Here is a 13839-nt window from a genome sequence, read left to right as displayed (position 1 = left end):
TCCAGCCCCCCTACCTATTTTTTTTTTTAAATCCTGCTTCTTAAGATGCATCTACAAACCTGTATGGACATGCTTAACTTACTATTTATTTTTCTCTTAGGCTGTTCAACTTTATCAATCCACAAGAACCCTTATATAATACAGATATTAAGTCTTCTTCTGAAGCATCAGTGGCAAATACAATTTCCCATGATATCTAGCTTTACCTTCATTTATGGTGTCATTTTATCAGTGCTATGAAACTTTCAAACTTAGAGAAAATTTTGTGGGTTATTGAGGTGGAGTAAGTTTAACTCTACAGACTCTTACGTCTCTCCTAACCTACTAATTAGCTGTCATGAGCAGCTGGAGGAAATGGAGTGTGAATTAACAGAAAAACTGAACAACGGAAGAGTCTTCTGTTCCTGGAATAAGAAAAACTTCAATTTATTGAAATTTATTTTAATTTGACTCAAGAAACTGGATACATATTGAAAAACAAATCCAAATCAGAAAGTCACAAATAACCAAATTCTTAAGACTGAGTAAAGATAAAAGAGAATCGAGTAACAGCCATCTCCCCAAAGCACCTGCATCACTCCAGATTGTTAACTCATAAAGCGCTAGAATGCAGCGACTCAGTACATCAACCTAAAAATACAACTAAATTAATAGATTTCAAATTCACACTAGAATGTAACACTAGGTGTACCAGAGAAAGCAGCTCATTATCAATGACACTGGGTAAAATAACTAAAATTCAAAGAAACCTATACTCCCCAAACTTCGATTTTTCACTATTCCTATGAAATGTGATATGTCAGCTAGCACGTCACTGCAAAAGTGATTCCAGCATAAAGGCTCAGTAAAAAATTATCAGATTATCACATTCTAATGCATATCTCTACAAAAATACTATTCTTTTAAGTTTCAAAAGTCTATGACATACTACAAATTACAAATGATGTATTTTCAAAACTCAAATATAAGTTGAAATTAATAGGCTTTTTAATTTTGTCTGAATATTTTATGACTAGAACAAAGTATACATTTTTTCCTAGTGTCACCTTGTTTGATCTATGTGCCATGTGAACTTTGTCCTGTACACTTCATGCTGTGTATAGAAACAGTGGACAGAAGAGGCAGCTAATAATATTAAACACACTTGAGTCATAAAGCTAGGGCACAGGAGTCATGCCACATCACTGGGAGATGGTGCTAAGGTACAGATCGGAGTATCTCATTATTCTTATCAAAGGGTTTTCCAGTCTCTCCCAAATGGAAACTAACTGCTTTCCTTTTTTCCTGCTAAACTCTGTCTCCAGCCTAGACTAGTTTTGTCTAATTAGTGAAACTAAAAGATTCGATTAGATCTTCGCCCAAACCCACATCTTCCACACCTAATAAAACGAGGTGAATGTGAGCAAATCACTTATACACAAAAGAGCCTTTATAATTCACTACCAACCTCTCAATGAAGTGCCTGATACTTACTTCCCACATTTTGTGACAGAAAATCTTTCAAAATAGTTACAGCCAGGAAAAGTATAAAATCAATATCCTTAGAACACTAGTAAAGACCTTTTAGAAACCAAAGTTTACATTATACAAAACACTGAACATTAGAAGGAACACAGCCACAAACTAAAAGGCTTTTGTTTTTTAATTTCACATTGTGTTCCAGTACTTTATAAATTTGTAACTCAGAAAACTAAATTTTAAAAAAAGTACATCGAAAAAGGCACTGTCTATTCTGCCAGCCACTAACTTTGCTTCTAATGTGTGTTTGCATTTGGTTTGGTTAGAGACATATAACAAAATCTTCTAATCTGGAAGTTAAGTTGTACAAAACAGAAGGCTTGAACAAAACAACAACAAAAAAATAGTTTAGTATTCCAGACAATGAACAGAAAGCACAGAATTAGCTGGAGCTTATTCGATGAACTCTAAATTATACAGTAAACACACAAAATAGAAATCATACAAACAAATCAACTTTAACGGAGAATGTGTTCTTATTCTACAAGAGAGGATAAGTGGGAAGGGGAATGAAACCATGCCTCTAGTTTCTCCAAGGAGTCCACATGGGTGGCTAAGAAGCTTAGAAGGTAAAGCATTAGCACTATATAAATACTACCCAGAAAGACCACTGTCACTCTGCATTCAATTGCCAGGCTCCAGTGTTAGCAGGCAAAGAGCAAGGCAACTCTAATTAAAAAAAAAAAAAAAAAAAAAAAAAAAAAAAAAAAAAAAAAAAAAGGCCATAAAGGCAAATTATAAGTTTCAGTACAAGGTCAACGGTAATTATATGATTCAACATTCAGTACCTAGCTTTTTAAAGCACATTAGATTTTTTATACTTCAATGTAGGCTGTTTCAAAGCTAGGTTGACCAGTACTCCTTTGTGTGATGCTGGGTGAGTCATGTTAAATTCCTGAGCTTTGGATTCTTCATGTACAGATCTAGTCGGACTATATGACCTCTAAAATTCCTCCAGCTCTAAAAATTCTATGAAATTTAAAATTGAAATTCTAAAATGTCTTAGGAGCACAACTGTGACATTTTTATTTATATTAGTTTTTAAAAGGTTTTTTTTGTTGTTGTTTTTCCCTCATTTCCTCATTAGAGTTTATAAGGAATAGAGTTTTGGCATTTTTATCTTTCTTTTTTGTGAACTACTTGTTTACCCTTATGGTAAAAAAAATTAATCATTTAACAAATATTTTACCAAAACTATTTTATCTTTATTCAAAACTAAAAGACCAGAGATGAATGAGGAAATGAAGAGGCCTAGGTAAATCCACACTTAGAAAGCTCATCTGCAGACATGAGTAGAGCTGGCAATCAGAGGCCAAGGACCCTGCTGCTGCCCGCAGTTCTGGAGTCAGCGCTATGTGCTTACTCAGTGGACTGCTTCATGGATGCTAAGAATCACTGAATTTTTGAGCTGGAAGGAAATTCAATTTTGTTATTGCCTGATGGATTTTTTTAGTTCCAGACCTACCTTCTTTGATCCTCTGCTCTACTTGGCTCTCTGGTAACACAGACCTGGCTAGGCAGAACTGGCATTGATGCTAGGTCAGTGTAGAATGAATAGTTCAAAGTATGGGGAAATGAAAATAGCAGAGAAATGGCTATAGGAGAGAAGGGAGCAGTGGAAAAATTTAGTCAAGGAAGTAGTTGATGCAGTTTTATATTTAAAAATTGTTACTAATTATAAAATGGTATGTACATTGTTTGATTCCATGAGTTTATTGATGTATGTTAAATACATTTTCTTTTAGTGCACACTATAAGTCAACTGTAGGAACTATTCCTCCTTTTTTTTGTTTGTTTTTTTTCTGTGCCAGGGGAGAGCGCGAACGCAGTCCCCCACTACCACAAATTACGCCGTCGAGTTTCCCGCATATGGGGAAATCACAGGGGTCAGCACATCCGCAGTGCAATGGATAAGCCTCTCCCTGGGAAAACCACCTTCGTGATCATGGTATCTCCCCTGCCAGGTAAGTATGAACTATTTATTCCTCCTTTAACCCTTCATAGAGTGATCATTTTTCTGTCTTTTAATTATTTTCATTCAAAATCAACTGAAAATAACATGAGAGCTGAAGGAAACTAATAAGATATAAGCAGAGAAAAGGTAAAGAATTATGGAAATAGAAATTGATTAAAAGAACCTAGTGTGGTGGTGTACGTGGATGGTCCCAGCATTCAGGAGGCAGAGACAAGGGAATCGTGAATTCCAGACCAACTACACAGCAAGATCCTATTGCAAAAGGAAAGAAAAGGAAAAATAAAAAATAAACTGACTAAAAGAAATGAATCCAAGAATAGGCTCTGATACATTTTAGTATAAAAAGAAGAAAGAAAATGTTTAGGACTCTGAAAGTATGCATACAAATTTTTTTCAGGAAATTTACTCACTATACCAAATTAATCTTAATTGGCATCAAAATCAGAATTAATCCATATCAGATATCAAATTGTTAGAAGCTAAAAGAACCTGCTAGCTTAAATGTGGTGTCAGGATGAAGCCATAATTTGGAAAAACATCAAATAATAATAAAATTATGAACATTAAGTTTCTCAAATGTTCAAAAGTTTACAATTTGGGTCTACTGTTAAGTGATTAACCACTATAAACTATAAAGTCAGCTCTACTGGGTACTAGTCAAATCACTACTTTCCATGCAACAGATATTCTTTAGGCTATGAAAATTCATAGAACTAGATTAAGCAACACAGAGGCTCAAAGTAAAATAATCTTCACCGAGGAGAAAAGAAATAAACTTCTAGTTCTTGACACTATTAATGATGAGGATATACTCCGTATCAAATGGAAAGGAAAAACATTTAAAAAGCATTGAGTATGATACAGCAATAAAAATAATTAAAAACTGGTCTCAAGTGATAATATTATCAATGAATGAGTCAGTAAACGAACACTGACCTGGACAACATGCCAGTGTCGATGTCCAAGTAAAGTGCTTAACCCCTGAGACTCCAGACCTCCATCTGCAAATGGGTTCTTTCCCCGACTGGGCATATGATCAGCGCGTGCTGAAGAACTCTTCGAATTCTGGGTTTGTGAGGCTTCGCCACAGTTCAAGTATAAGCGATCTTCTCCCTGAAGCAACACCTGTTCTTGGTTACTCTAGACAGAGAAAGAAGGACAAAAGGGAAAACAAATAAAAATACCAGCATTAGGTAGGGACAATTAAGTAAAATGCTGTTTTAATTTTATTGTTGAACATGTACCATATCACAATATTGATTTTCTTCAGAATCAATATTATATAGACAGAATCTACATAATATCTCATATATTACATTTAGAAAAGAGTCAATATCTTAGTGATTTTTAGTGTTAATGAGATTTTCGTACAGTGTGTTTTGCTAATGCCCAGGCTTACAAATGTTTAAAAAGTACCTTTCATTAGCAACCCTAAATGTTGATACTCTGAGAACTACACCTGAAAAACTACATGTAAGTACACATTGTTTACAATTGACTGTGTTAGTTTATGGATATTCAGACAAATGCAACAGCTCCTGATTTTAATTAATTATGCCCTGGTTTTCAATTAGAGGGCCAGAGTTCTCAAGGTGGGAAGATTTCTTATACTCAAATCAGACAGTGGTATCCTAACCCTTCCCATTTAGTCCAAAATATAATCAAGGGTACTTTATTGGTTTTGTGTAAGAGTGTGTATGGTGTACGTTTGTATGTGTTTCCACGTATGTACATGCCTGTGGTGATCCAAGGTTGACTTCAGGTCTCTTCCTCAAGAGCTCTTCTCCACCTTATAGACTGAAGCAAGGAATCTTGGTGAACCCAATTTTTCTTTGACTAGGCAGACTAGCCTGTTTTCTCTGGAATCTCCATCCCTATCTCCTCCCTGCTGGGATTACAGACAAGCTGACATGCCCACCTGGCTTTTATGTAGGTTCTGAGGATTCAAAATCCACTCCTCATATACCCACTCACTGAGCCATCTCCCTATTCTGTAGAGGGGCAGGAAATATACTTTATCCTTATTTTTTTTTGGTGGGGAATCCCTAATTTTCAACTACAGTGTACAGTTCTGAGATCTGGGTTATTTTCACATTCATTTTTTAATGTGTTGTAAATTTTAAGTAACTGGTTACACCAAACATTTTTAAAAAGCTATTAATAATAGTTACTGAGATATGTACTCATAGCATATAACTGTAGCATTTTAAAATATATAATCACATAATATATATTAATTCAGAGAAATAAACATAAAAGTTTATATTGCATTTTGAAATATTTATTACAAGTATTGCAAAATATTTATATTGTTATTTGGGGCAATGTTTTCCAAAGCAGGCTTTTAGACATTTTCTTCAAAGAGTTTCTTAAAATTTACAGCTGAATAAGGAACATTGCTTTTTAAATTACAATTACATTTTTGAGCCAGATGTGATGACAACCTAAGTCCTGGCGTCCTAATCTACTCTTTGTTTTAAAGCCTTTATTTCATGTATGAAAAGAGATTTTTTTTGTGGTGTGTGTGTGTGTGTGATTATGTGCTCACATGTGGAAGTCAAGTAAAAGTCTCCTCAACCACTGTCCACCTTATGTTTTGACACAAGGTCCATCACCGAACCTGCAGTTTTCTGAGAGCTGAAATTACAGGCATACACTGCTATGCTCAGCTCAGGGCCTCATGCATTGAGTGAAGCAAATATTTTACCAACTAAGCCATCCCCCAGCCAACTACAATGTTTTATGTTTGCGTTTGCTTGTTTTTTTTTAAATACTATGGAGCCTCTAGTAACATTTCCAAGTAGTATCTAAATGGACACACTTTGCATAATCTTACTTAGATAAAGACTAAATTATTCAAGTTATCTTACATATAAATACTGCTTCTTTTGGACTGCTTGTGGCATTTTTTTAAAAAAAAATAAAATGAAAAAATTCAAAACATGTTCAAAAAATATTCAGATTATGGCATAAAATTTACAGAAATACATGAACCACAGAAAGTATACAAGGAAGGTACAGTTAATTTAGGAATACATTCAAATCATTAAAAAGGGTCTAAAATTCTGTTTAAAAGGTACTAAAAACAAACAAACAACCCCCCCACAGTTTTAATTACTTACCATACAAGGGTTTACAGTGAGTACACTCTTGATGAACTGAAATAGCAAAATGCTGGGCTGTTTAACTATACTCCTGAGGTCTGACTCAATTTCAGTGTGCTGAGAACCAAATCCACTGATTACCCATAAGTGATAGCCTTCTGCACCCCAGCTCTTGAAGAAATAAGAGAAAAAAAGTCAAAGCAACAAAAAGTTATTTTTATCTTATTTATAATAACTTCAGTTAAATATTAAAACCATGAAAAATAACCAGAGACAAGAATCACACCCAGGGCTAGAAAGGTCAAAGCGCTAGGTATGAGAAGCTGCATTTGACCCCCAGAACCCGAACTAACTATATAAAGTTGTCCTCTCGTATTCACATGGTAGCATGCCCACATATACATACATCCTCTACACAGACACACAAAATAAATTTTAAAAAAATCAAACCCAATGATTCTTAGCTGTCAAGTACACCTTATCTATGTCTAGAGGAAACCACCACCATTGCCCTCTACTTAGAATGGTAAGACACTAACTCACCTCAGCTTCAATTTCAGAGTTCCAATTCTAAAAATCCTTCTGTGACATCTCAATTTAATTTACCTGCTTCTTAAGTACAAAGAAATTCTTACAGAAGACAGCTCTGTATGACCAGAAGCTCAATGAAGAAGCATCTACCACAGATGCAGCTTTGGAAACACAGAGAGCACGGGATTGGAAGCTGTGATACTAGTGTTTTCATTCCAGCTTGACCTTTTATTACAACCTATCTGGTTCCTCTAGATAAAGGTTTCTTTGGTTGTGAAGTGTACAGTGAAAGATTTAAATGTATTTCTCCAAGCCCACTCAGAATTAATATTCTGTAACTAGATTCCATCATAGTACTTTTCAAGATAGTAATTTCTAATCTGTAATCCAAAAAATGGTGAGTGAGGGTCAGACTGCTGCAAACTGTTAAAAGCTTAATACTTGTTTATTTCATATGTGTATATGTGTACCTGTATATGTAGAGTATATGTACAGGTACACATGGAGACAAGAAGTGATCTTTGATATCCTATTCTATTGCTTTCTCTTTATTCCTTTGAGTCAGGGTTTTTCTGAACCTGGAGCTAACTAAATGCTTGGATCTTCAGTTTGTGGATAAAATACCAACTTAGTGAACCTCTGATAATAACACTTGATGCATGATATTCAAAGGTTCTTGCTAATAGTTTCAGAAATACTATACTGAAAACTTACAATTGTGTGCCTATATACTGGTATGCAAAGGTGTGTACATGCATGCATATGTGTAAGTCAGAAGATGTCATTCATCAGAAGCCATCTACCTTATTTTTTGAGACAAAAATCACTCCAGTGGCAAGGGGATTATAAGGTCAAGGCTAGTCCTGGCCTATATTGAGGCTAAATGTTGGTTATATAGCAAGAAGCTCCATCTTTTTTCTTCCTTCCTTCCTTTTTTTTTTTTTTTTTTTTTTTTTTTTTAGACAGGGTTTCTCTGTAGCTTTGGAGCCTAAGCTAGAACTAGTTCTTGTAGACCAGGCTGGCCTTGAACTCACAAAGATCTGCCTGCTTCTGCTTCCAAGTGCTAGGATTAAAGGTGTGTAATACCATCACCTAGTAAACCCCATCATAAACACACAAATTAATAAACTTCACCAAAAATGAACTACAGAAATCAGAAAGCAGAGATAAAAATGCTTTCTGATTTTATGAACTCACTGAGAAAAAGGGAAAAAGCAATGAATTTTATAGGCTATACCTGTTTGTAAGTAGAAAGTACTTACCATAGAATGGATCTTCAGGGGCTCTTTTTTGGTACCATCAGACCTGTAACTGAAACAGAACAGAAACTTCTCTTGATCATCTTCCAATTACACACAACACAGATACCACTTAGCTTCAGCTTAAAAACAAACAAACTGAATTTGCTCCTTTAAAACAGAAGTACATAATAGTGGATGAAAATGAAACACTAGGATGATAAAACCCCAGCTTTCTCAGTCCCCACCAAAGATGGTCAATGACCATAAATCAGCAGGAAGCAGTTTTGAGAACCTGGTGGCCCCATCCCTGTCCCACTTGCTATCCCCTTTAATTTCCTCACCTTTTAATAATAAGAATAATATGGGAATGTTAGCATTCAGGCATTATGCGGGCCTCTGTCACCTGGCAGGATGCATTCAGGCAGAATGTTGGCCAGGCAAGGGTCCTTTCCAAGTCTGCATGCAAGTGCAAAAGGTCTCTTTAAGAGACAAGCTCCACCCACTCTCGCTCCCTTCCCACTGTTCTTCTGAAGAGGCAAGCTGGTCTCTGCTTCTCTCTCTCTCTCTCCTATTTCTTTACGCTCCCATTCCCTTAATAAAAACCCCTCCATGTGAGTTCCGTCACATGGTACCAAATACTGAATGTTTCTATCATGTGTTCAGTCTAGATTTAAATACAAATACACATATAATATAGTGTGAAGGAAGAGGGAGCTATTTGGTGAAAAGAAGGGAAAATATGGGCGAAGCGCACTGATGACTACATGTGAAGATGTACACACTGAGCTCTACTGGTTTGTATGCTACTAAAAAATGTCTTAAAGGTGAATTTTTTCTTTAAGGTAGCTCTATGAACTGCATTTCTGAATATATGAGCTGCTCGGAAAACAATGGGTTATTTTTAAAGTTTCTCTTTGTTCACTCACGCAAAGTCTCCTCCAAGTGTACAAATCAGCTGGGCTCCAAACACACTCCATAGAGAAAGACCTCCACATTCCCAGGTTACTATTACAGCACTATTGTCAGGAGACCATCTAATCAATTTAACAGCTCCTGTTTTGTTCCAAATGTCTGTGAAAAGATAGTAAGAAGGGTTAAAAAGATTGCTCAGAAATAATTAGTACTTTTTACAAGCTGTATGTTCAAATCTGAACAAGCCGAATGGCATGGACTACCTGGATTCTAAGATGAGTCCTGTTCATGGAGGGTACTGAAAATAAAGGCACCAGCCTTTGCCTGATCTAATGTGAACAACCTCCAAATGCAGGTGAACTGTAGGGAGTGAAGGCTAGTTTTGCCATGATTATCTTGAATAACTACCACTGTGTAACAATCTTCAAAGCTGTCAGACCAGCTTCTGCAAAATGGGGATAAGGTTGCAGAAACATTCTTCTTAGAGAAAAATACACATAAGTCTTTTGCATAGTGTGTGTGATAAAAATGAATGCTGGGAGCGAATATCTGTTTTTGCAGTACGTCAAATAACATCCATTATAATTCTTCACACGGAAACATGTATGATGTTGAACATCCCAAAATACGTGGACAAAGTAGTTTTTCTCTGAATTCATCTGTCAAACTCTGAGAATCTATCATACTGGTGACTCACAGAGCATGTGAGGGTCAGGAGATAAAAGTTCAGAGCATGCCCACACGAGGAAAACTAGTAAAGATACATGGTAATGCCAAGATTATACAGGCTGTATCCATCGTACAAAGGAGAAAAAGAGATAAGATGTCATGTAGATGAGCCAGGGAAATTTTCCATAGTTCATCCATTACATAGAACAGTAAACCAAAGTCTCATGACAGTCCTTAGTCACATATCAACTCAGTCCTCACTCTTACAACCTGTGTAATTAATGTGGTTGAAAGAAACAAAAACTTATGTATACTATCATATCATCTGTAAATAGTGAAAGTTTGACTTCTTCCTTTTCAATTTGTATCCCCTTGATCTCCTTTTGTTGTCTTATTGCTCTAGCTAGACTTCAAAAACTATGTTGAATAGATATGGAGAGAGTGGACAGTCTTGTCTTGTTCCTGATTTTAGTGGAATCGCTTTGAGTTTCTCTCCATTTAATTTGATGGTGGCTGTTAGCTTGCTGTATATTGTTTTTTATTATGTTTAGAAATGTTCCTCGTATCCCTGATCTTTCCAAGACCTTTATTACAAAGGGTGTTGGATTTTATTGAATGCTTTTTCAGCATCTAATGAGATGATCATATGGCTTCTTTCTTTCAGTTTATTTATATGGTAGATCACATTGATAAATATTTGTATGATGAACTGCCTCAGCATCTCTGGGATGAAGCTGACTTGATCATGGTGGATGATTTCTGATGTATTCTTGGATTCAGTTTGCCAGCATTTTATTTAATTATTTTTGCATCAATGTTCATTAAGGCAGATTGGCTTGTAATTCTCTTTCTTGAAACTGATGAAAAAGCAACTTGTCCTGGTTTTGCTGTCACACCTCAGATTGTAAGAGTTTTACTCTAGTATGTAACAAATACATTACTAACACGGGAGAGGCTTAGCCTGTGGTTTAAGACACGAGCAGAGAATACAGACTGACACGGCCCAGCAGGAAACACCAGGCCCACATGCAGACCTAAGCAAGGGCCCGCCCTAAAACAAATGATCATTTCTTAGACACCGCATGGTGAACTGAATTGAAAATAGGTTTATAATAAAAAACTAATGTGTGTGTGCATGCGTGTGTATAAATGATAGAGAGAGTGAATTGCTAATTTGCCAATGGAGAGGAGGCTCCAAGATTTTTAGAGTTGAAGAACCTAAGCTAAGAGAAAGGAATACCAGCTAGTAAAAGTCTTCCATTTGAGTCTACCAGAATAAGATATGAAATAAAATCATAGATTAACTCATACTATGATACTTGAGGACTTACTGCTAAAATCAGATGTAGAAGACCTAGCCAAGAACCTACATACTCCCAAAAACTAAGGAAAACAAAGTTTGAAAAAACCCAAAACTTTAGTTTTAGTTATAACTAAAGTCATTTAGTTACAACTGTTCTATTTTATTATCACTTATTTTTAAGGTTTTGGTTATTTTAACTGTGTTGTTTATAGAACACACTGTGACAGTTCAATACATTCATACACCGTGTGATGATCAAACAAAAGGGGATTCATCTTCATTGTCAGTTTGATTACATCACTGTAGGAACAACCCCTGGTATATGTGAGGGTGCTTCCAGAAAGGACTCCTTGAGGAGAATGGGTCATAAATACCATCCTATCAGCTGGAGGTCTGGACCGAATAAAAATGAGACAGCAAGTTAAACACCAGAACTCATCTCTTTCTACTTGACAACAGGCACACTGTAGCCAGTGCTGCCTCTCACGTTCCTGCCACCATGCTCTGTCGTCATGACAGGCTGTACCCCTTAAACTGTAAGCTAAAATAAACACTTTCTTTTTTTTTTAAATCAAAAATATTTTATGTGTATGGGTGTTTTGCCTACACGCAATGGACCACTTTCATTTCTGATGCCTGTAGAAACCAGCTGCTGAAATTACAGATCATTGTGAGCTGCCATTAGGGTGCAGAGAATCAAACCAAGTCCTGGCCAAGAGCGGTTGGTGCTCTTAACTGCTGAGACAACTTTCCAGCCCCCAAATCGTCCTTTCTTAAGTTGCTTTTGTAAGGCATTTTGTCACAGCAATGAGACAAGTAACTAAAGTACAGGGTATCTCTTCTTATGCCTAATTTATAAGCAAAACTTTACTGCACGTGTAAGGGAGAAACAGTACACAGAGTTCAGTATTCCCCATGGTGTCAGCCATCCACTGCTTGCAGGTGTGGCAGTGTTGGAACAGAACCTCACAGATCAAGAGAGAGACATTATAGATACTCACCAGGATACTGTTTAGCTGTAAGCTCTAATTTATGAGACAGCAGCATGGCTCCAGTAGTGTTATCTATTGTATAAACTTGCACAGAACCACTGTAAAAACAACACTTTTAGTGAAAAATGACAAAAAATAAATAGAAACAGCATTATCATGGGAATCTATGCTCTAGTGAAAGGTGTACAAAGTAGAAAACCATTTTGTAAATAATTAGTAGTCACCTCATCTGAACAAATGCAGTAGTTACAGTCTAGCCATCCCTTTCCACATCCTCTTGAAATTCCTGACATTTTCCAGGAAACACATACACTGTCACTATACTACTGTATATAACTGCAAATAGTAAAAACAACCTTAACACGTAGCAACATGAGGAAGGAAAAATAAACTGGTATATTCATACAGTACCATATCTATAAGATTGAAAGAATGAACTTTAACAATATGTTAATACATGGGCAGCAAATACATGGTGTGTGTTCCACACAGACACACTCCTCTTCAACTTGCTTTAGGAGACAAACAATTTTGCATACCATGAACATAAATTTTTCCCTTCTTTTTTGCATCCCCCCGCACCCATTTTAAAGGAATTTACTAAGACTGGTCTATATGTGTTTGTAGGCAAGGCTATAATCAACATCCTCAAATCCTTGATCCTCTCAGCCTCCTGAATGCTAGTATCATAAACATGTGTCACAGTGTTCAAGTTTCAGTTTTGTTTTAAAACTCTCCATTATATGAATTACAACAAAAAACTGATTTTATATGTGAGCTTTAAAAATATTCACTAAATAAAACTATACATTCATATAAGAGAATATAAACACTGATATCTTAAAGGATTAACAATTAAGATTCTAAATTTAAACTTATTCTTTTTTATTTGTATCTCAATTTTCTACAGTTTGAAACACCTCACTTTACAAACTAAAATGTTCAGCCTTTGAAATCTGTTCTTTACCTTTGTTTCAAAATAATAAAACATCTTTATATTTTATACTAAGATGACTAATAATTATGGCAGGCATAACCAAGTCCCTAAGTATGTTAAGATATCTTAAGTTTAACTTAGAGTCACAGTCTCTGTCTATCTTACCTTGCACAACCAAAGGCCATAAGTCGGTACTTGTTATTTACTGCTACACACGTCCCATCAATAACATCTTGTGGCCAAACTCCATGAAGTTGCTACAACAAGAAAAGCTTAAAGTTTAAAAAGTGTTTCCTTAACCTTATTGTAGTTCAGATAATTCTCATTCAATAAAGATTCAGTTTAACAAAGTATCATTTGGTTTCACCTGCATAAGAAATCTCTCACAAAGACTATCATCTAAGTATTTTCTCCCAAGAAGCATAAGGTAGTGAACCCAAAGAAAAAATGGGGGCTGGAGAGATGGCTCAGAGGTTAAGAGCATTGCCTCTTCTTCCAAAGGTCCTGAGTTCAATTCCCAGCAACCACATGGTGGCTCACAACCATCTGTAATGAGGTCTGGTGCCCTCTTCTGGCCTGTAGGCACACAGACAGAATATTGTATACATAATAAATAAATAAATATTTTTAAAAAAACAAAGAAAAAATGAAGGCATT

The 13839-nt window shown here is 35.8% G+C and overlaps 1 protein-coding gene and 1 non-coding gene across 5 annotated transcripts in view; both read right to left on the bottom strand.

Moving 5' to 3' along the window:
- Positions 1–13839, bottom strand: part of Ric1 (RIC1 homolog, RAB6A GEF complex partner 1) — an 89580-nt gene that overhangs the window by 20140 nt on the left and 55601 nt on the right. For all 4 annotated transcript variants that reach the window (XR_005286266.1, XM_038337660.2, XM_038337651.2 and 1 more), the window contains exons 7-12: positions 13348–13439; positions 12255–12343; positions 9296–9440; positions 8391–8439; positions 6616–6768; positions 4430–4633 (exon numbers count right to left, since the gene is read on the bottom strand). Coding sequence is in view for 3 of the 4 variants with exons in the window: in XM_038337660.2 (XP_038193588.1) it covers positions 4430–4633; positions 6616–6768; positions 8391–8439; positions 9296–9440; positions 12255–12343; positions 13348–13439 (732 nt within the window). In the remaining variant the exon portion in view is untranslated. The remainder of the gene's footprint in view (positions 1–4429; positions 4634–6615; positions 6769–8390; positions 8440–9295; positions 9441–12254; positions 12344–13347; positions 13440–13839) is intronic.
- On the bottom strand, positions 3327–3490 carry LOC119806131. The gene has a single exon (XR_005284161.1). It is a non-coding gene; the product is annotated as a U1 spliceosomal RNA (small nuclear RNA).

Source organism: Arvicola amphibius, chromosome 1 (assembly GCF_903992535.2).
Source record: "Arvicola amphibius chromosome 1, mArvAmp1.2, whole genome shotgun sequence".
NCBI classification, from domain to species: domain Eukaryota; kingdom Metazoa; phylum Chordata; class Mammalia; order Rodentia; family Cricetidae; genus Arvicola; species Arvicola amphibius.
The sequence above is the reverse complement of the archived record's forward strand: the minus strand, read 5'-3'. Positions and strand labels throughout refer to the sequence as shown.